This window comes from Rhopalosiphum padi, chromosome 4, assembly GCF_020882245.1.
Source record: "Rhopalosiphum padi isolate XX-2018 chromosome 4, ASM2088224v1, whole genome shotgun sequence".
In the NCBI taxonomy this organism is placed as follows: Eukaryota; Metazoa; Arthropoda; class Insecta; order Hemiptera; family Aphididae; genus Rhopalosiphum; species Rhopalosiphum padi.
This window is the reverse complement of record NC_083600.1, coordinates 39,974,073-39,998,656: the sequence shown is the minus strand read 5'-3', so window position 1 is coordinate 39,998,656 and position 24,584 is coordinate 39,974,073. Positions and strand designations below refer to the sequence as shown.

Here is a 24,584-nt window from a genome sequence, read left to right as displayed (position 1 = left end):
AAAATTTTTCAAATATACTTAATGATATGTAGTCGTTATATAGATTTTACTAAATTAGTTAATAAATCTTGTCAACATGTCAAAAAAATTTCTTTCATCTTAAAATCGATGTTCTATATTTATCAAAATTATAATATTTTCCTAGAATAATATTTTAATGCTTTCAGAATTAAACGCAAAAGTAATAAAAAGTAACAAAAAAAAAAACAATCAATCAAAAATGTATTATTATTACTTGGTATATTTTATAATTTATGAAAAAAAACTAAAACGGTAAACTTTATAACTTTTTAAAAACATCATAATACGCCATAATATTTTTACAAAAGAATTGTATTGTTTTAGAATCTGATACGATCAGAAATCAGTGAAATTATTGGTTATAAGAATAGTAATGAATGTATGTTATAGCTAGTATGAATAATAACGATTGTTGTAAATAAAATAAAAAAATAATACAATATACAATATCGTATCTGTACTTGATTAAAATATATTACAATATGATAAATAATATAATATGTTAAATTATTTTCATTTATAAAACATCAAATATGAATGCGATCTTATTTGAAATCAATACTTACATTGATTAAAAATAAGATCGTGGTGCACTTTTTCAGGACAAGTAGCGCAGCAGCTGTAAAGTATTAATTTTAATTTGAAAACAATGAAAAATCAAAGACCATTTTATAGTAAATTTATAGTAAGAAAAATGTCATCTTAAATTTAAATCAAGATTTAAAAAAAATTTTAACAAAAAATATTAAATTTAATAGACAGTGAGTTCCGCTTAATATGATCATTGAATTTATCAATTAATCATTGTTTATAGAATCAACCGTTTATTGAAATCAAAATTGAAAATCCCAAACCAGTTCTTATGTAACTAATGTTAAATTAACCTTTTATTAGAATCACCAAGTACAAACATTTTTATCGTTTAAATGGTATTTCAAACTTTCACTAAAAAAAAAAACAAGAATTGTTTTGAAAAAGTTAAAAGGAGCTAGGTATTCAAAAATATGTCAAAAATGATGCTTTTCATTTGTTCCAAAAGTTATAGTTATAATATATACAATATTATACATACATTATTATTTATTTATTTTATTTTGTCACACAACATTTAAAAGATTCTATATTACTTATTCATTCAATTCTTATAATATAAATGATATGTAGATAAATACCGCACTACGTAAAACTTGAACGTAATTATAACTGCAAATTATGATCGTGAAGGAAAACAATAATTAAATATGCGTCAAAAATGTATAGTAACAATATTATTGTGTCCGTTGTCGATATTTTTATAAATGATAAAATGGTTTATTCTATTATGTTTAAACTTTAAAGAGTATAGTAATTAATGAGCAAAATTTAAATCAAACCATTCGTCCGTATCATTAAATGTTTATGTAAATTGAAATAATTGAATTTGACTGATAAAAAAATACATCAACGACTTAATACCGAATAAATGAATACATTTTAATGAAACTATTTAATTAAAAACATCAGAAAAATTAATTACAATTTATAGCCCATTAATAATTAGCATATTACAATGAAAACTAAAGGAAAATAATACTTTTGTTTTAGCACCTATTTAAAACAATTAAACTATTTTTTTGATAGTTAATAATAATTATAATTTGGTTTTAATTTTCTTGATTGACAATAAAAAATTTAGGAACCAAATTAATCAAGTTTTTAGATAAATGAATGGATTTATTGTACATAATATATTATATAAAATTCATGTATAATCCATTTATTTATTGTACTTGTACACATGCGTACATATTATATGATTTGTATATTTCTGCTAAAATTAGTATAAAATTATCATTTCATATATTGTTAGTTTATAGTAATTAGAGGCTAGGATTTAATGTAATATGTAGTGTTTTTCTAGAGGATGCGATGTATAGAACAATATATTTTTCAAGTTAGATTCTATTCAAGTAAGTAACAGATATATCAAAATTTAAACATTTATTTTATATTTTTAAGTCAGTTTGATAATTTATACATTTTTTTGAGTTTTTAGTACAAAATGAAGTACCTAATTCAAAATATTAAGAATATTATCTCAAGAAATTTTACTAGGTTTAATACAGTGCGAATCATTTAACAGGTTTGATTAGAAATAAATAAATAGCAAAATTTAATATAATCTTAATTTTATAATTTTATATATTTGTATGTTACTTGGAATTAGCCCTAAAGGGATGTTATTCGTTTGTGAAAATTATCCCCGATTTTCGGATCATTTTTATTTTTTTATTATGAAATATTAAGTATTAAAAACATTTTTGGAGTAAAATCAATAATTAAAAATTGTTTATCAATTCTTTAGTGTATTATTATTATGATCTAAAGACAATAATTTAGGGCGTTTTTGATTATTTATGATAGTTTTAAGAGCATTAAATCCAGGCCCTAGTTATAAATCATAAGTATCGCGCTCAACAAAATTTATTAATTTACTGTATAATACTTTTTATTATTAATACTACATACAATTTTACGAGTATGAAATAATAAAATCAACGATTAATCATTCTCGCCTGAAATTTAATACACTATGTATTTTATTTATCTTGTGTGTAGACGAGTTTGCCTATGCATCAGGCATTGCATAATCGACATCAGATTCATCGCATTGAAGTGTAATATTCAAAATAATAATTGTAAAAAGAACTATCAAATGTGTATAATATAATGTTATTATCAATAATACGAAAAACAAAAACAATATTTTCTTCTGTTGTAGGCCAACGGTAATTTTATTATTGTAACAAATGTCGTTCAAACTGTTCAAAATGGCAGTAGCTCAAACAAAGTTTTATCGAATTTTAAATGTACCTTGTACCTATAGCTTGAATAAGTGGTTTCTCGGTTAGAAAATGTTAGGTTTCGAAATTAAAGCGAAAAAAATACCATTGATGTTTACCACGTGATCATAAAAATTTTTTTGAACAATATTTTTTTTTGTTGATTTATTTTAATAACTATTATTTTAATCGCCAACGACCATACCACGTTGAATACATCAGTTCTCGTCCGATCACTGAAGTTAAGCAACGTCGGGCGTAGTTAGTACTTGGATGGGTGACCGCTTGGGAACACTACGTGCCGTTGGCATTTTTTGCTACTACTTATAAATTATAAATCAATATTAATATAATTTTTGAATTTCATTACTAAAAAACTTTTACCATTGATAAATTGTTTATTTTTTAATTTTTAAATCAAACAATATCAATTTTTTCAGTCGTCGGAAAAAAACGAAATAAATATTTATTAACCGATTTATCATTATTTTGGTTAACATGACAACGAGTTTACTCGTGGTCCTTGAGGATGGCTACAGGACGGTCCGAAAGAAAGTATAACAGGCATACATTATATTAATTTCTTATAAAATTAAATTTTAAATTTTAAAAATAGCGGTATAAATGTGAAACATTTGTGGTGAGTCGTGAGAATATACCTATATAATAATCAAATACATTCCATTATAATTGTGCAAATGTGCAATGTTATACAAAGCAGTTTGGAACTATCACTTTAATTGTTTCGTTAATGTAGAACGAATATTAATTTAATTGCTTAATTAAAATTAATAAATTAATATGAACACTTCAAAAGTTAAAGTTCAAAGTCATAGAGGTTTTATTTCAAAACACAATGTGTGAAGAGCTAGTATATGTTAAATTAATTATTTTACATTCTCTAATCTAGATAGGTACATAATTGATTAAATGTAGATCAGTCACTGCTTAACGTGACAAAATAATATGTTGAAAATAATACAAATATTCAATTATTTTTAGAATAACCTCAAATAACATCGGTATATGTTAAATTATAATTTAATTTATTTGATGAAATACTTTGTGCAAATACTGTATACAGACTAATCAATAGGTGATTTTTAGCACTATTTATATAAGATTATATAACTACAAAACAATTCAATTTTTAATTACTGTTTTATTTAAATATTGCATATACTTACAAATAGAAAACATTTAATAAAATTTAATAATGTATCTTTTTATATTTTTAAATGTATGTTTTTAAAATTATGGATTTACATGCATTTAGAATTTTCCATAAAAGTCTTAACACCTATAATATGAACCCAATTTTACCTGTTTTTTTTTCTAGCGGAGTTTACATGTGCTATATGATCAGTACCTATATGACTCGTATGTTTAAAATATGATAATCTGGATGTTTTTTATTCGTGAAATAGTCAATGGATACTTTTTATTTTTTTTAACTAACACGATACGGAATCAGGTCTGGATAGAAAGTAGAAACCGGTGAGTTCAGACTGTTCAGAGTTACCGAAGTTAATACCGAAGTATTACCGAGTTTAACTTTTTAGTTGTGACTAGATTTCGGTAGATTAACGATTAAGTATTAAACTTTATCGTTCAAAAACATTTAACATTTTTACCGGGTTTTGGGTAGTAAAAGCTCTTAAACTTGGTGTGCTAGAACCACGAATTAAAATATATCTTAATTCGTGGCCAGAACTTACCCATAGGGCACTATAGTACTGTACCTGTACAGAATAATGACAACAAAATACATAAGTAAACTGCAGAAGTGTAGAATAGATTAATAAATAATAAAGGTATAAGTAATTCAATTAGTTGCTAGTTATCCGTCAACACTCGTTAGACAGACTCAGTCGCCTTTTAGATTTTGGTGACACTACTGCAGAGTACTAACAAGTCTGACACTAAATTAGTAAATTACTGAAATGTAGATATAATATATTGACAACCGTTTCACAGAATATTCTGTGACCGTTTCTTAACGTTATCATAGTTTATTATCAGTTATCGGTCTACAACTCCGAGTACAATTTTACTAATCACTAGTGACTATTATCACGGAATAGATTAAATATAATATTACAATGTTATTATTATATTTATTACTGTTATTAGTTAATAGTTAATATGTTTTTATTTCATATTTTATTAGTATTACATTTTTAATTAATTATAAAATTATTATTAATGACATATATATATATATATATAGTTGCTTAAGTATTTAGATTTATTGCATTACACATATTTTATAAAATTTTGTTACTTACAATAACTACTTACAGTAGTTGAATTACTGTGCAATATGACGTTTGGCCTATTGCGTTACAGCTTGTGTACAAAATTTAAATTGCCCATTCATTATCAACTCAATTTTACAGTCCAAATCCCTCGTTGTAGGGCACGAAAGCCTTTATATAATGAAACTGTACGATGGATGAGCACAAAAAGTACAACGAAGGAATCAAAGAAATTATTTTCTGAATCCAAGGTTCTGAGATTGTATTCGCTTGCTAAACCAGAAAAAAATAAGCTCATATGCAAGTGAAATATGGTAGAAATCGATTAGTTTCTATTGTTGACTTTTTTTTTCTTATTTCTTTTTCAGGTGCTGTATGTTTTTTATTAGTATCTAGTGCAGTTACGATGGCAATTCCATTTTCCTTTGGACGGATTGTTGATATAATTTATAAATCTGATATCACAGAAGCTCAATCTAAATTGATTACAATATGTACTATACTGTTACCTATATTTGTAATTGGAGCTGCTTGCAATTTTGGACGCATATATTTAATGAATACATCTGGTAACTATATTGAACAATTATTTTCTTTGCATATATTTTAATAATCTATAATACTACAGTTTAAATATATAACAACATTTGTTTTTCTAACAATTTTGTGTATGTAATATTAATTTTAAATGGTTATAATATATTAATATACTTTAAATTTAAGGTAGATAATTATATATATATTTTAAAATAAATATTAGCTGTACTAATGTATACTTAGGGCCCTAGAGAACACCTTTAACTCCCATTTCAATCATACTATTTTTTCTTAAATTTCACTTCCTTACATTATATAAATTAGGTTAAGTAGGTGTCTAATTAATAGATAATATTCTACTGGTACTTACCAGTCTTCTATCCAAAAACATAGTCTTATTTTTCATAGGAATGTACAAATATTATTTGAATAATTGGCATTGGTAAACAGTGTGATCTACCGGGTCCGCCGTGATCTACTAATTAATAGGTAACGTATAATATGCCTTTTGTGACTAAGTACATGGTGATAAGGTCCTTGGGTGTTTGGTTTATGCTGGAAAAATGGTGATGTATTGGAACGCAGATTTTTTATTGTTGAACGAAAAGATAAAAATAAATTAATTCTAATCATACAAAGAGAAGTTTTGCCGGGGACTACCATAGTGTCTGATGAATGGAAATCATACTCCAGTCTAAATGATATTGGCTATAATCATTTAATTGTCAATCATTCTAAAAATGTTGTGAATCCTGTAAATGGGGCTAATACACAAACAATAAAATGTTTATGGTCAATATTAAAATTCAAAATGAAAAATGTATGGAACTAATGAAAATCTATTACCACGTCATTTAATTGAATGTTGGTACTGCTCAATAACGAATCGGAATAATTTATTTATTCATTTTTTGGAAGATATAAAAAAAGTTTATTATGTTTTAAAATTGTAACAATTATCATATTTTAAACATAATTTATATATTTTGACTAATACTAATTGTATCATTTGTTTTGTAGACACAAAAAACTTTTATGTATTAAATACAGTTATTTTTTTAATTGAATTACATATTATTACATATTATTTTTATTTAACTAGTTATCTACTGTTTTCTCAGTAGATCACACATTAAACCTCTAAATTACCAGTAGATCACACACTTTACCAATGCCAAATAATTTTAATGTAAAAATTATACATTCATTTTTAATTGTGAGCTTGGAGCCTTAAAATATGATTTTGTACCATTACAGTTAAATTAAATATATGTGTTTTACATGGGTAATTAATAATAGGTAATTATAATAAATTTAAATTAAAAAAGAAAAAACAAATTTCAATTTAGTTTTCTATTGATTTTATGTACTTATGAATTTGCTTTTACACTAAATGTTATCTATTTATTTTATTTTTATTATTAATTGTATTCATTTTATTTATAAGGTTACAAAATAACAAAAACACTTCGAGAATTATTATTTAAATCCCTTTTGTCACAAGAAACTGCATACTTTGATCGTCATAGAACCGGAGAACTTATTAATCGACTATCATCTGATTGTTTACTAGTAAGCCAAACCATCACTACAAATATTTCTGATGGACTACGTTCTACCATAATGGTTGCCAGTGGTGTTTCTTTTATGGTAATTTCAATTTTTTACTAATTACTTAATTCTTTAGTGTTACAAATAATGTTTTATGTATACTGTGTATTTAGTTTTTTGTATCTCCAAAATTAGCTTTGGTTGGCTTATCCATAGTGCCTCCAATTGCTGCATTGGCTGTGATATATGGACGTTTTGTACGAAAAATTACACGATCTGTACAGGTATATATTATGATACAAAACATTTTTCTTTTTTTATATTTTTATATTATAACTTAGCTTTAGATCAGTGGTCGGTAACCGGCGGCCTGTGGGCTGCATTCAGCCCACGCCATTATTGTATACGGCCCACTTTAAATTTTAGAACTACAACATTTTTTTTTATTAATTTCATTATTTCAAAGTTTTAGACAATATTTTTTTTTTTCATAGTAAATAATTTAAGAGTGTAAAATTTATATTTTTATCTGGTCCGCAAACTCTTTAATTTTTGAATGTGGCCCGAAAGTCCAAAAAGGTTGCCGACCACTGCTTTAGATGATGCTTGCTTTATTTTAAAGTTCTAAAAATTTACCTTTTAGTAACTTTGAGTTGCTCATTCCTGTATTAGACCAATGGGTTAAACTAATGTCTTCCAAAAATATTGCATATTAGTATATTACTTTCATATCAATACATAATATGCAATAAAGTTAGTCTGAATATTTTTAAAATGTGTTTAGAAAATAATAATATATATTAAAGTGAAACAAAGAAATAGTTTAAAATCCTTGTAATTATTTATTTTTTTGAATCACAATAAAATTACTTGTATTGATTGAGGAATAACCATTAATTTTCATTTAAATATTTAATTTTGTCAAAATTTCAAAGTTTTACTAAATATATTATTTGTACAACATGTATTTTACTATTTATAAAGAAAAATAAATTTAAATTAAAAAATGTCAAGTGTCTATTCATAGCTTAAATAATGAAATATGTCTAGCTGACATACTAATAAATCTTATAACCTTAGTTTTCAGTTCATATAATATTTTAATAATAATAATATTATTCAATTTTAATAGTTTCTTAACTAAAAACAAGTACATTCTTGTAATGACACTGTATACTATATTTATATTTATTATTCTAGTAATATTTTACTATTTAGTATTTATTAAGTAGACAATTAAAGAGTATTGACAATTTAGGATTCATTAGCTGTTACAAATCAAGTTGCTGAAGAGAAAATATCAAATATCAGAACTGTAAAAGCATTCAGCCAAGAAAAAAAAGAAATGTTTTTGTATGAAAAAAAAATGAATGAAGTATTGCAGCTTTCTATTAAAGAATCATTCATGAGAGGGTTGTTTTTTGGGATGGTAAGTTTAACTTCGAATCATTGTTTTAATACTTATTCATATTTTATAATCTATCATTATTGTACCATACTAAATGTTCATTGAATTAATTGTTTGTTAGACAGGATTTGCCGGTAACTTCATAATTATATCTGTGTTGTACAGTGGTGGATTGTTGGTCAGTGAACAAGCTATTAGTGTTGGAGAATTGAGCTCATTTTTATTATATGCCGCTTATACGGGAGTGTCTATTGGTGGTTTATCAACATTCTATTCTGATATTAATAGAGGTTTGGGTGCATCATCAAGAATATGGGAAATTATTGATCGTAAACCATCAATACCTATTTCTGGTAATTTTTTTAATTTTAAGTATTACTAACTTAAATATATATTATACATTAAATGTTAAATGTTAATATACATTCATAGTTTATACATAAAAACATTGATATTACAGGTGGGCTAAAACCATTGACTGATCCTAAAGGTGATATAAGTTTCCAGAATATTGTATTTAATTATCCAAATCGACCAGACGCACCTATTCTTAATGGATTGAACTTAGAAATACCCAGTGGTATGATATATGCATTAGTTGGCCATAGTGGTAGTGGTAAAAGTACATTAGGTCATTTATTATTAAGACTTTATGATCCGCAAAGTGGTCAGGTGTGTTTAGACAAAACAGATTTAAAAATGTATGATCCAATTTGGTTACATAGTCATATTGGAGTAGTTAGTCAAGTAAGTTACAATGGTTTCTCTGAAAGTCTTAATACTACTACTTATATTTATAAATTATTATTATTTATAGGAGCCGATTTTATTTTCTGGGACTGTTAGAGAAAATATTGCATATGGCCGTGAAAGTGTTACAGATAATGAAATTATTGATGCTGCTAAAGAAGCAAATGCTTATGATTTTATCGTGAAAACATTTCCAGAAAAATTTGATACAGTTGTTGGAGAACGTGGTGTTCTATTGTCAGGTGGCCAAAAACAAAGGATAGCTATTGCTAGAGCATTACTAAAAAATCCTAAAATCTTATTATTAGATGAAGCTACAAGGTAATTATTATTGTCATTGATTTTAAAGTTATAAGAGATTTATAATTTTTTTATTTTAATTAATTTATAAAATGAATTCAGTGCATTAGATGCAGAGAGTGAAAAGTTAATTCAAGAAGCGTTGCAGAGAGTTTCAAAAGGAAGAACTGTATTGACAATTGCACATAGGTTATCTACTATTAAAAATGCAGGTAATATACGTCTTAATACATGATTATAATGTTAATGTTTAAACACAACTGTAGAGTTATTTATTAAGTTATAAATTCAATTGATATTTCATTTTCATTAATTTTAGATAAATTGGCTGTAATATTCAATGGAAAAATAGTTGAATTAGGTTCTTATGATGAACTTATGTGTATAGAAAATGGTTTATTTAGAAAACTCAACAAAAATCAAGTATTGACAAGTTAATATTGATATACTACAAATGTAAACTAATATATGGTATTAAGGTGTATTATAAGTGTTCAACACATTATTGTTATTCTTGTTATATTATATATATATGTGTGTGTGTACAAAAAAATAATGATGATAATAATTACACATTTTAATTTATTATGCATGTTGTCTTTTATTAAAGTATATAATTATGTTATGAACTGAATCTTTTTAATTAGTATACAATTTGAAAAATGACTTCTATCAATAAATTTAAAACATTCTATTTTTATAATAATATACAATGTGTATTATACATGAATACCAGAACACAAGTATGTGTCCAAAATTAACGTACTCATATAAAACTAAATTTTTTTAAATTTTATGAATTTAATGGAAAAATAATATGCATATTTTTTAGCAATGAATGGCAAATTCAATGAACTTTTTTTTTTAACACATTTCGGTAGCTGTTAATAAAAAATAAATAAATTATTAGATATTGATTATCTGATATACCCGTGGGGTTGGTAAGAGCTAATATTTTATAGAAATTAAAAACATTTTTTTTTTTTTGCATCCTAACAATAAAGACTTGTTGTTTTGTGACAAATCAAACATTTTACTTTTTATCATATAAATGTGAGTGTTAACTATAATGCTTTTCAGGTTAGATAACCTACATCAGTACATCACTAAAACATTCTCAACAGAACTTGATTTTTTTAAATACATTTTTAGGAAGGCAATACATTATAAATTATCACTGTTTAATTAGGTACACATTGGGTAACAAAATGAATTTGCATAAAAAAAATATTGTGGCCTTTTGATAAATAGTTTTAACACATTGAATTCACTGACAAACTTCCACTGAGGTAAATTAGGCAGCTGCCTAGGGGCCCTTATCTTCCCCGTGGCCATGGGCGCCCGCAGGAAATCTATCAGGGAGAGGCACAATGAAATCAAACACCAAAAAAATAAATTAAAAAAGTTTATTCCTTGTAAACTACAAAATGTATTAGAATTATATGAAATTAAATACCATATACTAAAGTAAAAATACTGATGAAATGTTTAGAAATAAAAATATTCAACGTTCAATTTGAATTTCAGGGGGGGAGGGTGAATGCCCCATCTTGCCTGCTTCGGGGTCCATGCCCGTGGCCAAGTACTATAAAAAAGAATAATAAAAAATGCTACAATATGGAGAAATATTTTGTGAATATTTATTTATTACATTTTTTTTTATAAGAGATAGAAATAGAGATATAAATTATTATGAGGTAGATAGTAACTTGAAAATTAATAGTACGCTACACTATATTGCCATGGATATTATATAAAGTCAGTATATTGGAATTTAATATTGGATTTTACACATTTTTAAAAGCAATTTTTATTAATTTATTTTTAAATGGCCACTTCTTTAGTAGTTGCCTTGGTGCCCTGTGACCCTTTAAGTTCAGCCCTGACCGAATTTGAAGATAAGTAAGCGTCTGTCAAACAAAGGAATTGTATTATTTTTGCGTTTTCCTTTACTATTAAAATATTATAATAGTAGGTACTAATATAATAGTTACTATTGTTGCTTCTTCATTGGGTATAATTTAAAAAAAAAAGGAAATGGTATTATTGTTTATTTTTTTTTAGGTATTTTTAAACTTTTATACTTCGTATTTCCCATAGGAAGTTTTGCTTGAAATTTGAAAGTTTAACACAATTTTGATACATCGCATTACTTGTTAGAAAGACTGGGGCATACATGGCTCAAATATGGGTATCATAACTCATAAATTCTAAAATATATTTTTATTAGTAAACTTAACAGGCACTTATATATTTAATAATTATACTTAAATATAGTTACGTCAATTAACATTTAACATTATACGACAAGTGCCTACGTCATCTTCGATAATGTATTAATTTTAATGCAACTACTGAACTATACCTATATGTTTTGTTATGTTGTTTATAGTATATATCTAATTATATAAACAATTATGGAGAGCCCACTCGCTGATCATGCTAATTTTCGGGGAATACTATAAATTAATAAATAAAAATAACTAAAAAATAAATTATAAAAAGTTATTTGATAATTTATAGGTATATGGTTTATCTGCGAAATAATAATTTAAAACGATAAGTTAAAAATATAAAAATATTCACCAATATTATGATATTAAGAGTTATTAAAAATAGTTTACATTTGTGGCTTTGTAAAATAACAAAATATGCAGTAAAACTTTGTACCTATTTATAATTTAATCATTTCACAAAAGAAATGTTTATCTTATATACCTATACGGCTATAGCTATACCTATCTTACATTCTTACTAAATCTTACCTGAAATATTTTGACTATCACAGAAAAACATACAAATGCAAACAGTTCATAATTTATAATTATAATTCAGAGGCGAAATTGGGTAAACAACTTGGGGATGTACCAAAAACAAATAGCATATTGCGTGTATATTTATATTAACTTATTAAAAACAAATATGCATATCATTCTTTACCTACTAGTTACTAGTTTACTACTGTATAGTTCTTCTCTGTACCTATCGTGAATCAATAGTTGTATAGTGCTTTTATTTTTTGATAAATTGTAATAATTTTTGACGGAAAAATAATACCTAGCTAGTTATAAATTATAATACATTGTAATCGACTTAAAAAGAACTTCCAGTACGTGAATTCCCAACTTAATAATACAAATAATAATTATTAATAACCATACGTAATAAATTATAAATTCATAATATTATTGAGTGTTTTACTGTTTTATATAAATTCGTGACAAATTGACAAAATAATAACGTGGTTAACGTTAAACCGTTGAATTACTAACAACAATAGTGATACGAGGAAAACGTTGAAGAAGTTTTTAAGTAATTTAGTAATGTGGTCACTTTACTAGACGTCTTGACATTATAGGCGTGCACAGAGACAGCATGTGATACCTACTCCCAGTGGCGTAACTTGGAAAAAATCTAGGGAGGGCAATATAATATATATTTTATTATTATCAAAACCCTGACACCCCTCCCCTCGGTTAAAATATATACGTTTATCCCTCAAAAAATTGTCAGGGGGCGAGTGTCCCCCACAATTACGCTACTGCCTACTCCTGAACTTTTTTTTAGGCAATCACGGATTCACGGCTGTTAAAACATTTAATTATGGGCCTCGGTAAGTTCTTATCTCCTTAAAGTTAAATTTGCACAAAATAAGTAAAGGGTGTTTCATAAAGAACGCAGTTTTTAAAACGTTAGATAATTTTTTGTTGTTAGGTTGGTGGCACTATTATTTTTATTTCTGTCATCTATGATCGTTGAGGTTTTTTGGGTCGAATTTTGGGAAATGAGAACCCAAGGGCAAGCATGGAAAAACAAATGCATTCACAGCGAGTAACCGTTTGGTGTGGCTTTTGGGCAGGTGGAGTGATCGGCCCATACTTTTTTGAAGATGAACGTGGAAATGCAGAAACAGTTAATGGATATCGTTATCGAAATATGATTTCAAATTTTCTTTGGCCTATTCTGGATGACATGGACACAGAAGAAATGTGGTTCCAGCAAGACGGTGCTACCTGTCACACTTCTGGGACCACAATTGCATTGATTCGTGAAAAATTTGACGGCCGAATCATTTCCATTCGTGGCGATCAGCAGTGGCCACCAAGATCATGTGATTTAACTCCATGTGACTTCTTCCTTTGGGGCTACATTAAATCACTTGTTTATGCAAACAAACCGCGAACTTTATTCGATCTTAAGCAAGAAATTAGACGAGTTATCAGTGAACTCGATGGGCAAGTCTGTGAAAACGTAATTTGTAATTTCATGGACAGAGTCACTGCGTGTCGAGCGAGTAGAGGGGGTCATGTGCACGATATTGTATTTCACACTTAAATCTCAAGTCATAGTGAAATAATATATACCATTAATAATGTATTTCTTATAAAATAAAATTGATTTATAGCAAAATTAAAAACTGCGTTCTTTATGAAACACCCTATAGAATGAAGTAAGAAAAATTTATATAGAATCACAGCTTTACAATACAAATCCAATAATATATTTATTAGGAACTGTAATTTTAAATTGTAATTATTATAGTATTATTGTTAACAAATCTGAAAATAAATTCGAGTTTCTGAAAAGTTCATCTTATTCAATAAAACTTAATCAAAAAACATTTAACTAATACAATTTTAATTTTGATATACCTAAAATAAAAATGCGTTTATGTGCTTCCCACAGTTCGTGTTTAGACACCGTACAGTCCACACGTATATTGTCTCGCACACCGCTTTTATCAGCTCCCGATAGCAAAGTCGTTAGTGCTTATCGTCGTGCCCAGCGCTCGATGTAATATCTAAAACCGTCGGTAATGTATAACTTATCGTACATATCAAGGCTAATACGTTTTAATACTTATTCCTAAATATTGTATTTAACCAACCACTAAATAATCGATTGTCGTATCCTAACACCAAGGCAACGTCGCATACGTTGACCCTTGGACTCAGATAACTATGCCTACTAATAAAACTCCAGCTATACGCACCGTGCCGCCTATAAAAATACTCAAGAACAAAGTTGTTAGTAACATAAACACAAATAACAAGCCACAGACGCAATTAGAATCTAATAAACGTTCTCTACCTTCTTCACCGACGTCCCCCTCTAACACCGCTAACTCCACCACTACTACTGCCACTAAGAAATCAAGATTCTTTATCTCTCCAAACCGCTACTCTGTCCTTGCCGAAGATGAGACCTACTCCGCCAACCTTAACGATAACAATCCAATTGACGTCGACACACAAAGCCAGGGGTCCGTGCACTCTACCAAACATACACAAAAGAAAATAGATCTGCCACCACCAATATTTGTTAAAGGCGTAAAAGATTTTTTCGAACTATCCAAAGAACTAGCTACTATCACTGGCCCAAACAGTTTCAGCTGTAAGTCAACATCTTCGCATCTTAAACTCCAGCTTGACACCCCTGATAACTACCGAAAAATAATCCACTTTCTGAAAGACAATGATGCAGAGTATCACACATACCAATTAAAATCTGATAAAGCTTTTAGAGTAGTGTTAAGAAATCTCCATCCATCGACTTCCGTATCCGAAATTTCAGCAGCAATTGAAGAAATTGGTCATACCGTCAGGCAAGTTACCAATATTATTCACCATCAAACCAAAATCCCATTACCTATGTTCTTTGTAGACCTTGAGATCGAAGAGAATAATAGTGATATATTTGATGTAACATCCATACTCTACACTAAAATAAAAGTCGAAGAGCCACATAAACAACGACAGATTCCCCAGTGTTTAAATTGTCAATCTTATGGTCACACTAAAAGCTATTGCAGCTATTCTCCACGTTGTGTTAAATGTGGCGGAAATCATCTCTCCACAAACTGTTCCAAGTCACGCGAAACTCCTGCCACCTGCGCATTGTGCAATGCCAACCATCCAGCAAACTATAAAGGTTGCACTGTCTATAAAGATCTCCAGCAACGACGACGCCATCTTGTGAGCTCCAAGCATGCCCGTCTACAGCATCCACAACAGCCTCAACATCCTCCAGTCGACCAGTCTAACTACCAACCAGCCAATCAACCAACCTTTCATGCCACTAATAAACCTAGTACTCGTTCATACGCTAATGTAACAGGTAACGACACCACACAAAATAATTCTGATAATTCTTCAACCAATGTTGATCTCATGCTTACCAAATTCTTAGATGAATTTAAATCAATAATTAACCCCCTAATCACCCTTCTAACCACTGTCATCACTAAACTTATTGAATCCAAAAATGATAAATAATTCATTCACCTCTAATTCCCTTCTAATCCTACTCTGGAATGCTAATGGACTTAAAAATCATAGAAACGAACTTCTTATCACTCTCCGAGAAAAAAGAATAGATATAGTACTTATTTCTGAAACCCATTTTACTAATACATCCTATGTTAACTTTCCTGGATATCATGTATACCGAGCAAATCATCCAGACAACTCTCCCCACGCTGGTGCAGCCATATATATTAGGGCTTCACTCGCATATACTCCATTACCTAACTTTCATACAAATCACATTCAATCGTGTGCAGTTTCCTTATTCCTCAACAATATACCTATTACCATAGCAGCGGCATATTGTCCTCCTAAACACAAAATCTCGCCGGATAAATTTACTGAATTCCTATCCACCTTAAATAATAATTATATAGTTGGGGGTGACCTTAATGCCAAGCATATTCAGTGGGGCTGCCGTGCCTCTAACCCTAGAGGTAACTCTCTCCTTCAAACTGCCCACCACTCTAATATCTCAATTCTCGCTCCACCTAATTTCACCTATTGGCCCACATCTCGTCATAAAATGCCTGATATATTAGATATTTTTGTCGCCAAAATTCCAAATAGTCTTCACACACAAACTCAAAACTTGTTAGACCCGTGTTCAGACCACTCACCTGTATTGCTCTCAGTAGATTGCCAACCTCCTGATAAACTCAACTCATCGATGCTATCTCAATATCGAACAGATTGGGAAAAATTTGGTCACATCTTATCTGAGAAAACAGATTTAAAACTTTGTCTAAAAACAGCCCCCGACATTGACGATGCTGTTAACCTACTAACAAATAACATTCAATCAGCCGTCTGGGAATCAGCAATCCAACCACCCTTAAGAAAGGCTGAATTTAATCTTCCTATACACATCAGGACCCTCATATCACTGAAACGTCGTGCGCGAGCAATTTGGCAGCATTCCAGATACCCATCCGATAAGCGTCACTACAACGCCCTTACACTTAAACTCAAACGCCTCCTCGCTAGTCATAGATCCGAAGCTTATGCAAACTACGCATCTTCACTCTCACATAATGATGGTTCACTTTGGAAGGCCTCTAGGAAACTTTTACATATTCATAATCCACCCCCTACTCTACGTAATGATGATGGTACTTGGGCGGTCTCTGACCAAGATAAAGCAAACATATTTATGAAACACTTAGAAAATACCTTCCAACCGCATTATAATATTCTATCACCCAGCAAAATCCAAGAAGTTGAAAGCTTTCTCAACTCTCCACTACAGATGTCCCTTCCTCCTCGAGCCTTCTCCCCTGGTGAAGTTTACTTTAATATTAAAAAGCTCCCAGGAAAAAAATCCCCTGGATTTGATCTAATAACTGCAGAAGTAATCAGAAACCTACCTAAAAAATCTATCTTATTCCTAACACAAATCTACAACGCAATGCTCAGACTATCTTATTTCCCTATTCTCTGGAAATATTCTACTATAATTCTCATATTAAAACCCAAAAAACCCCCGGACACCCCGACTTCGTACAGACCAATCAGTCTTCTCCCAATACTTTCCAAGTTATTCGAAAAACTGCTATTAAAACGTATTCTACCTATTGTCGACACTGCAAAAATTTTACCTAACTCGCAATTTGGCTTTCGCAATAGTCACTCCACCATCCACCAAGTCCACAGGTTGGTGGACAAAATCTCCTATGCTCTGGAAGAGAAACTCTATTGCACTGGTGCGTTTCTAGATGTCTCCCAGGCCTTCGACCGCGTCTGGCATGCTGGTCTTTTATATAAACTTAAGATTCTTCTCCCTAGTCACTACTATTTAATCCTTAAATCCTATTTAGAAGACCGGCACTTCTCAGTGCGAGTAGGCTCCACCTTTTCTGTTCCCACTTTAATTAATGCAGGCGTACCTCAAGGTGCAGTCACAGCTCCCCTTCTATTTAACATATATATATCTGATCAACCTTCTTCCATCCATACTCTTGTTGGTGACTTTGCCGACGACAAAGCTATCTTAGCCTCTAGTTCTGATCCTCATCTAGCCTCCAGCTATGTTCAAGACCACCTACACCTTCTCCAAGCCTGGTACAAGGAATGGGGAGTTAAAATGAACGAATCTAAATCAATCCACTGTACTTTTACGCTCCGGCAAGGAGTATGCCAGACCCTCCTCCTTAACAACCAACCTCTCCCTACTGCCCAGTGTGTACGCTACCTTGGAGTCAACATTGACCGTCGACTTACCTGGTCAGCTCACATTAAAAATAAAACTCGAACACTTAATGATCGTTTTCGCCTTCTTCGGCCGTTCCTAACTTCCAAAAATATTAAGTTACCTACTAAATTACTGCTGTATAAACTACTACTCAGACCCATCTGGTCTTACGGTTTGCAGTTATGGGGCTCAGCCAAAGTATCAAATACAAACCGTATACAAAGGTTTCAATCCAAAGTCCTTCGCGTCATCTCTAAAGCTCCCTTCTATGTTTCAAATAATACCCTTCATTCTGACTTCAATTTACCCACCGTCACTGAACTAGCCAAGCTCCACTATAAACGATTCAATAAAAAGTTAACACATCATTCTAATCCCCTTATCGTCCAACTATCATCTGCAACTCTTCCAGGAAATCCACACAAAAGACTAAAAAGGCAATGGTGTCGTGACCTGCTTATATAATATTAAAAAAAAAAAAAAAAAAAAAATGTATATTTATATATGTATGATGTTTGCTACTTATAAGTTATAACTACTATGTACTCATTGTAATATCGTTACTTTTATTATTATTTTAGGATTAAAACTTTAAATTATATCATGCTGAAGTTCCTCCGATGGGTGGTCTCTTCCCTCTGTCTTTCTCTGTCTACTGTTCTATTTTATCACTTAAGCTTATTGTTCATTAATTGTAACAGATTGCGTAATATAAAATTTTGTTAAAAAAAAAAAAAAATGTGCTTCCCACATGGGCGCAAATAGTGTTTGAAATTTTGAGGAGTTTGGGGGGACTATAGCTCAGTTTTATACTGGATTTCCAATGTATTATACTATTATGCAGTTAAAACATTAGTTTTTAGGGGAGTTAAGCCACCCAAGCACCACCTTATTTGCACGTATGGCTGCCCCTGAAATCGGAGTATGGCCAGTATGCGCACGACTGGCCTATGCTAGACATTAAAAACTAAACTAAACTAATAATATTCTCTCAATATAAAAGTTATACCTAACTACTAATGACTATTATTATTATTTATTTGTATTATTCTATATCGTAGCTAAAATTTACTATACTATGTTAATATAACATAATGGCAGTAATGGCACATTGGTACTTGGTAGGTACTGTTATTATATAGATAGAGAATATTTGCGCAGGTATGACGTTCTCGTTCTTAACCGCATGCAAATTTATACCTATTTTGTAAATTCTTTAAACGTTTTGGAAGATCGTCAGTATAGTCGAGTAACACATTCTCGGGGTTAGGCCCTAGGGGGTTTGTGGTGTAAAATTGTACATTAATTATCTTTAATAAAATATCTGCGGTGCAGGAGAAGTCAGCCCCCAATTGTCCTCACAATTAAATATTTGAAATTATCGTAAGATATCATCGATGTCTGTCTAATCGTCTAATGAGTAATGATTTATTTAGAACGTTGTAACTTGTAAGTGACTTTATTAAACAATCCAATATTCAACATTTCAACACTATTACCTATTATATTTTATACCGCGGAACCGGTTCGCCTGTTACTCTTATTTTCACACACACCGCCATAATATAGTGACGTCAATTCAGCGTTTGTGACGTCAACGTGGACCGAACACACTTCATGATATTCGTCTCTGATGATAAACAAAAATCTTTTATCATCACAAGTCACACAACTATACACAAGTTCGCGAACGCGAAGTCGCAACATTCGGCCGTGAATGGTGAGTCATTACTTACCATATAGACTTAATATTACAGTGACTAGTCACCATAGTTGATCGTAGCCGATCTCTACGCTCGACCGTTCGCCGTGTGCTATATAAGCTGGATGATTCATTTCTGACGACGCACTGTTTGCAGTACTTCTCGCAACCAAAGTTCTAGATCTCGTCCAAAGTCGAATCATTCGAGTTTTCTGTTCACGTCGTCGTTTCGTTCATTCCCGTCGATATGGCTCAAGCTCCATTCCTCAATCCGGTAAGTGCCCTGCACCGTAATATTAAACTTACTGTTGTTTACTTGTATTTTGTATCAACCATTTTGTCCATTTTTTTACCAATCACTACAAACAATATTGTAGACTGTAGGTACCTAGTAGGCACTGTAATATAATAATAATGGTGCGCTCGTGTGCTGTTTACAGTATTCGATTTAGTTGATTAACCGATCAATAATAGGTAGTAATATCGACTAACACGTTCGATATTATGGTTTTCAGACTCTTCCGTTTATCGGACCAATCCAAAACGGTTTGAAACAAGGAACGTTGCTCAGCTTCCATGGTACATCATTCCCGTCTTCAAACAGGTAAATATCAATATACAATATTACCATGAAATTGTGATACTATGTTAAATATCAAATTAATATTAGCATCTTTTTTTGATTTTTGTTATTGTCTGTGTAGGGTCTGCATAAATTTACAAATAGGTCCGAGTGTTGCTCCTCGAGATGCTGTTGCCCTGTTTGTCGCTTTAGACTTCAACCGCAACTTGATTGTCAGAAATTCTATTCAAGCACAAAATTGGGGCGTAGAGGAAACTCACGGTCCACCTGTAGCTCTCATTCGAGGCCAGCCGTTCAAATTGGATATATTGTGCGATGCTTATGATTATAAAGTGAGTTTGGATAAATAGTTTGATTGTTTTGTTAAACATGCAGAATTAAACTGTTCTAAACTTACTATTGTATATTATATTAGATTGCATTCAATGGATCCCACTACGCAGAAATGAAACACAGGATACCTTTTCAAAGTGTGTTTTATTTAGCTATTGACGGAGAAGCACAATTACAGAGTATACATATAAATTCTGCTGGAAGTACACAGTTTGGTGGTCCGTCAATGCCAATGCCTGGTAATCCACCTGGGTATATGTCAATGCCTGGACAAATGCCTATGCCTGGACAGATGCCTATGCCTGGACAGATGCCTATGCCTGGACAGATGCCTATGCCTGGTAGCTATGCGCCTGGACATATACCGTCAGCAGGTCATATGCATATGCCTGGAGCACCACCTGGAACTGTTCCGCCTTATGCTTCTGGTTATAGTGCCTATCCTGGTCAAACACATAATTCACCTTATTTACAGGTTTGCTACTAACATAAACATTTTTTTAGTCAATAAACACTATTGAATATCTAATTTTGTACCTACAATTTTTTGTCTTTGTAATTGTGGTTTTTACATTTTACATGGGTTTTGATTAATAAGTTATGATTGATGTTAAGTACGTTGTAATCAAAATAACTATAAAATACTTAATGTATTAGATAATTGGTGAAGACAATTTATTTCTGAAAGCATTAAGTAAAATACTTACAAATATTGTTATTTATTTCAGTAGGCAGTATATGATTTATTATTATTTAATAATTGTAATATTTAAATTAGATAAATATAGAATATATTTGTTTTAAATATAGAAACACACAAGTTCACCGATTAAAAATGCTATCAATCAAGGATTAACTAATTATGCTCTAACTGGACATATTAGCCCTGTAAGTTTGTGTACTAATGTAATAAAAAACAATAATAACAAATAATATATATATACTAATATAATATTCAGATGATGCATGCCATTTGTTAGGTTTGTTGTTTATGTTTATCATAATATATTATATGCAAGTTATATGTCGCTATTGCACTACATATTATCAAATTAATTTTTTCTTAAAATATTAATATGTTCTATCTGTTAAGTCAATAATTAAATCTACTTCATTATAAATATTTTTATTTTTGACTAATTTTTTTAAATTTTAAATTAAGTATGGAAAAATTACCTACATTGTATAATAATAATTATTTATAAATCGTATAATTTGAGCATTAAATAATGAAGTTTAGGTGATATTCTCACATTTAAATATGATTATAATATAATTAATTATTGACCTAATAATCCATAATAATATGGATCTCATAATATTTGTTGTTTTGATATACTCCCGAGATGGATAATGTGATATGTTTGTGTATAAATAGAATAATACTGTAATAGACAACAATAATACATTTTACAAAGGAAATTAACATTAATTATAAGTAATTTGTATTGTTTTAATTAAGTAATTAAATAAATAAATTTTGTTATTGTTTAGCGTAAGGCAGCAAAAGTTCAAAGAAAACAAGCCAAAAAAGCTCTGAAATATGGTATCCCTGTAGCTGGAGTTGCTGGAGCTGGCGTTGGTGCTTATGCTATGCACAAAGCTCATAAGCATAAAGGGTATAAACATAAAAAGGGTTCAAAGTCATCAAGCAGTAGCAGTAGTAGCAGTAGCAGCAGCAGCAGCAGTGATTGAATGAATGTTAATTACATATTTTAAAGTTGCTGGTTAACAATTTTATTGCTTTAATATGATGTTTTAACTGAACATCTGCGTAACAATTATAGTATTATTTTTATATTACTCGGCATGATGAGATCTAATATGTGTTTTAATTTAATTTAATTTGTATTTATCATTTGAAACATATATTTTGGTTTCTACTTATTGTTATTGTTGTATGGCTCTGATAAAATGTAATGTTGTGTTGTTAAATTAATTTTGTAATCTTGTGTAAAGCTAATTTATTTTGTTATATTAAATTAATAATTACAAATTTTTTTAGTTTACTTTTCCTGGATCCTGAGTATAAATAAAATTTGAAATTATGCAATTTGAATCATTGATTTTGTAGTATTCAAATTAACTATTCAATAGGACTATACCAGTAACTATTTCATTATGTGTATTGTTTTTTATATTACGTTATTAAATCAATGTTACCATTAAGCAATAAGCTCTCTAAAATCTTATAACAAACCCAGTTAGTAGCATTTATTTAAAGTTAACATTTATTTATTTAAATTATAAATTAACTAATAGGGCTATTATTGCAATGTTATTACAATTTAAGGTACTATTAAACATCTCTGATGGATATCCTTGTATTGAAGTGAATATTTTGGAGAGCTTTGGGGGTATTTAAATACAGATTTATTTATGATTTTCAAATTTTTTACACTTGGTATGCACATGCAGAATACAACTTATATTTTTCTAAATAGAAATACTATTTTTTTCTATTTAAAAAAACTGACCAAGTTAGAGATATCAACATTTGAGTTTATGTGTAATTCGTGCTTAACGAAATTTTCACTTATAATTAAATACACCCCTGTTACTATAACAATTTTGAGACTTCGTGTAGCTAAGTTCATCATATGTAAAATTTTAATTTGTTAGCATAGAGTATATTTATATTTATAATATACCTTATTTACATAAAATATGATCAAAATCAATGTACATGTAACATGTTACGGGCAATGTAAAATGTAGGGGCATTATATACATTTTCCTGGGTATTGTATAGAATGACCCACATTTTTGGACAAAATGAAAATTACCCAAGAATTTATTTATTTATTTATATTTATTTATTTAATTAATTTATTTATTATTTATTTCCGGCCAATTTATCTAGGGCAATATGATATAAAAAAAATATTGCCATATTTTGTGTTTAGTAAATAACCAATATGGAACTAAATTACAATTTACTAATATAACTACCTGACTGAACTATCAAGGTAAAACGTACTGAAAAAGTGGCGTACTTATGTATTATTGGACATTTTTACAACTTTTGGTGTGCCTTCAATTTTGCAAAGTGATAATGGCCGAGAATTTGCGAATAAAATTGTGACAGAACTTTGTACCATTGGCCAGAACAAAAATAGTCCATGGTAAATCACGCGTCATTCACAAAGCCAATAAGGTTCAATTGAAAAAGCCAATCAAGACGTAGAAAATATTTTAGCTACGTGAGCCACAGGATAACTGTACTAAAAAATGGAAAGAAGGAATAAAGTTTGTGCAGTTTATGAAGAATCGTGGATTACACCAGGAAACAAAATATTCACCTTATGAAGCCATGTTTGGTATGTCAGCTAAAATTGGACTAAAAAGTACAATTTTATCTGATAATATAATTTGCAGTTAAAAAAGTGCAGATCTCGAAACAGCTTAATTCTATTACCACTTCATCGAAAAGTTCAGATGACTGCAGTGATAATGAAATAGAAAATGAAAAATTTAAAATACAATATTATTATAATATTATAAAAAAATAATATATAGGTATGATTTAATTAAGTTAATTGCTTGATTATACAACTTCTATAATATTAGATTTTATCTTTGGATTTTTTTAGGCATACCTTCAAGAATACAACGTATTAAAAACAAAAGAGACAAATCGTTAAAAACGTGGAAATTTAAGCCTAAAAAATGAATCAGACTTCTGAAAATAGTTTTAGTCAAGGTAAAGTTGGAGTCAGCGGCAATTAAAATCCCAGATGTCGATAAAGCACGTAGTGATTTTCGTAATATTATTAAAGTTATATTATCTCATATCTGCAGGTATTTCTATAAACTATTATTA

General features: G+C 29.6%; 3 protein-coding genes and 1 non-coding gene across 5 annotated transcripts; all 4 read left to right on the top strand.

Moving 5' to 3' along the window:
* Positions 1-3,034: 3,034 nt before the first annotated feature.
* Positions 3,035-3,153, top strand: LOC132931081 (5S ribosomal RNA). Its single transcript, XR_009662331.1, has one exon. It is a non-coding gene; the product is annotated as a 5S ribosomal RNA (ribosomal RNA).
* Positions 3,154-4,957: 1,804 nt separating this feature from the next.
* Positions 4,958-10,235, top strand: LOC132930363 (ATP-binding cassette sub-family B member 10, mitochondrial). Its single transcript, XM_060996195.1, has 10 exons — positions 4,958-5,401; positions 5,470-5,670; positions 7,086-7,288; positions 7,363-7,473; positions 8,448-8,618; positions 8,719-8,950; positions 9,058-9,344; positions 9,415-9,668; positions 9,750-9,859; positions 9,967-10,235. The coding sequence occupies exons 1-10, from the start codon at positions 5,167-5,169 to the stop codon at positions 10,083-10,085; spliced, it is 1,923 nt and encodes a 640-aa protein (XP_060852178.1). The 5' UTR covers positions 4,958-5,166; the 3' UTR covers positions 10,086-10,235.
* A 3,216-nt stretch (positions 10,236-13,451) lies between these two features.
* LOC132930005 (uncharacterized) lies at positions 13,452-13,982 on the top strand. Its single transcript, XM_060995663.1, has one exon. It carries the CDS (start codon positions 13,452-13,454, stop codon positions 13,980-13,982), a length of 531 nt encoding a protein of 176 aa, XP_060851646.1.
* A 5,799-nt stretch (positions 13,983-19,781) lies between these two features.
* Positions 19,782-22,757, top strand: LOC132930255 (galectin-9). Of its 2 annotated transcripts, XM_060996019.1 has the most exons (6): positions 19,784-20,119; positions 20,361-20,449; positions 20,550-20,760; positions 20,844-21,236; positions 21,572-21,649; positions 22,256-22,757. In XM_060996019.1, the coding sequence occupies exons 1-6, from the start codon at positions 20,093-20,095 to the stop codon at positions 22,454-22,456; spliced, it is 999 nt and encodes a 332-aa protein (XP_060852002.1). In that variant the 5' UTR covers positions 19,784-20,092; the 3' UTR covers positions 22,457-22,757. The 2 variants fall into 2 exon arrangements, with proteins under 2 accessions (XP_060852003.1, XP_060852002.1); XM_060996020.1 differs by lacking the exon at positions 21,572-21,649 and having other exon boundaries at positions 19,782-20,119.
* Positions 22,758-24,584: the final 1,827 nt, after the last annotated feature.

Excerpts from the sequence above, each read along its gene's own strand:
- LOC132930005 (XM_060995663.1), top strand. The coding sequence starts at position 13,452 with ATGGAAAAACAAATGCATTCACAGCGAGTAACCGTTTGGTGTGGCTTT.
- LOC132930255 (XM_060996019.1), top strand. The coding sequence starts at position 20,093 with ATGGCTCAAGCTCCATTCCTCAATCCG. Across the intron at positions 21,237-21,571 it reads ATAATTCACCTTATTTACAG|AAACACACAAGTTCACCGAT; the intron begins GTTTGCTACTAA and ends TTTTAAATATAG. Across the intron at positions 21,650-22,255 it reads TAACTGGACATATTAGCCCT|CGTAAGGCAGCAAAAGTTCA; the intron begins GTAAGTTTGTGT and ends GTTATTGTTTAG.
- LOC132930363 (XM_060996195.1), top strand. The coding sequence starts at position 5,167 with ATGACGTTTGGCCTATTGCGTTACAGCTTGTGTACAAAATTTAAATTG. Across the intron at positions 5,402-5,469 it reads AGAAAAAAATAAGCTCATAT|GTGCTGTATGTTTTTTATTA; the intron begins GCAAGTGAAATA and ends TTTCTTTTTCAG. Across the intron at positions 7,289-7,362 it reads CCAGTGGTGTTTCTTTTATG|TTTTTTGTATCTCCAAAATT; the intron begins GTAATTTCAATT and ends CTGTGTATTTAG.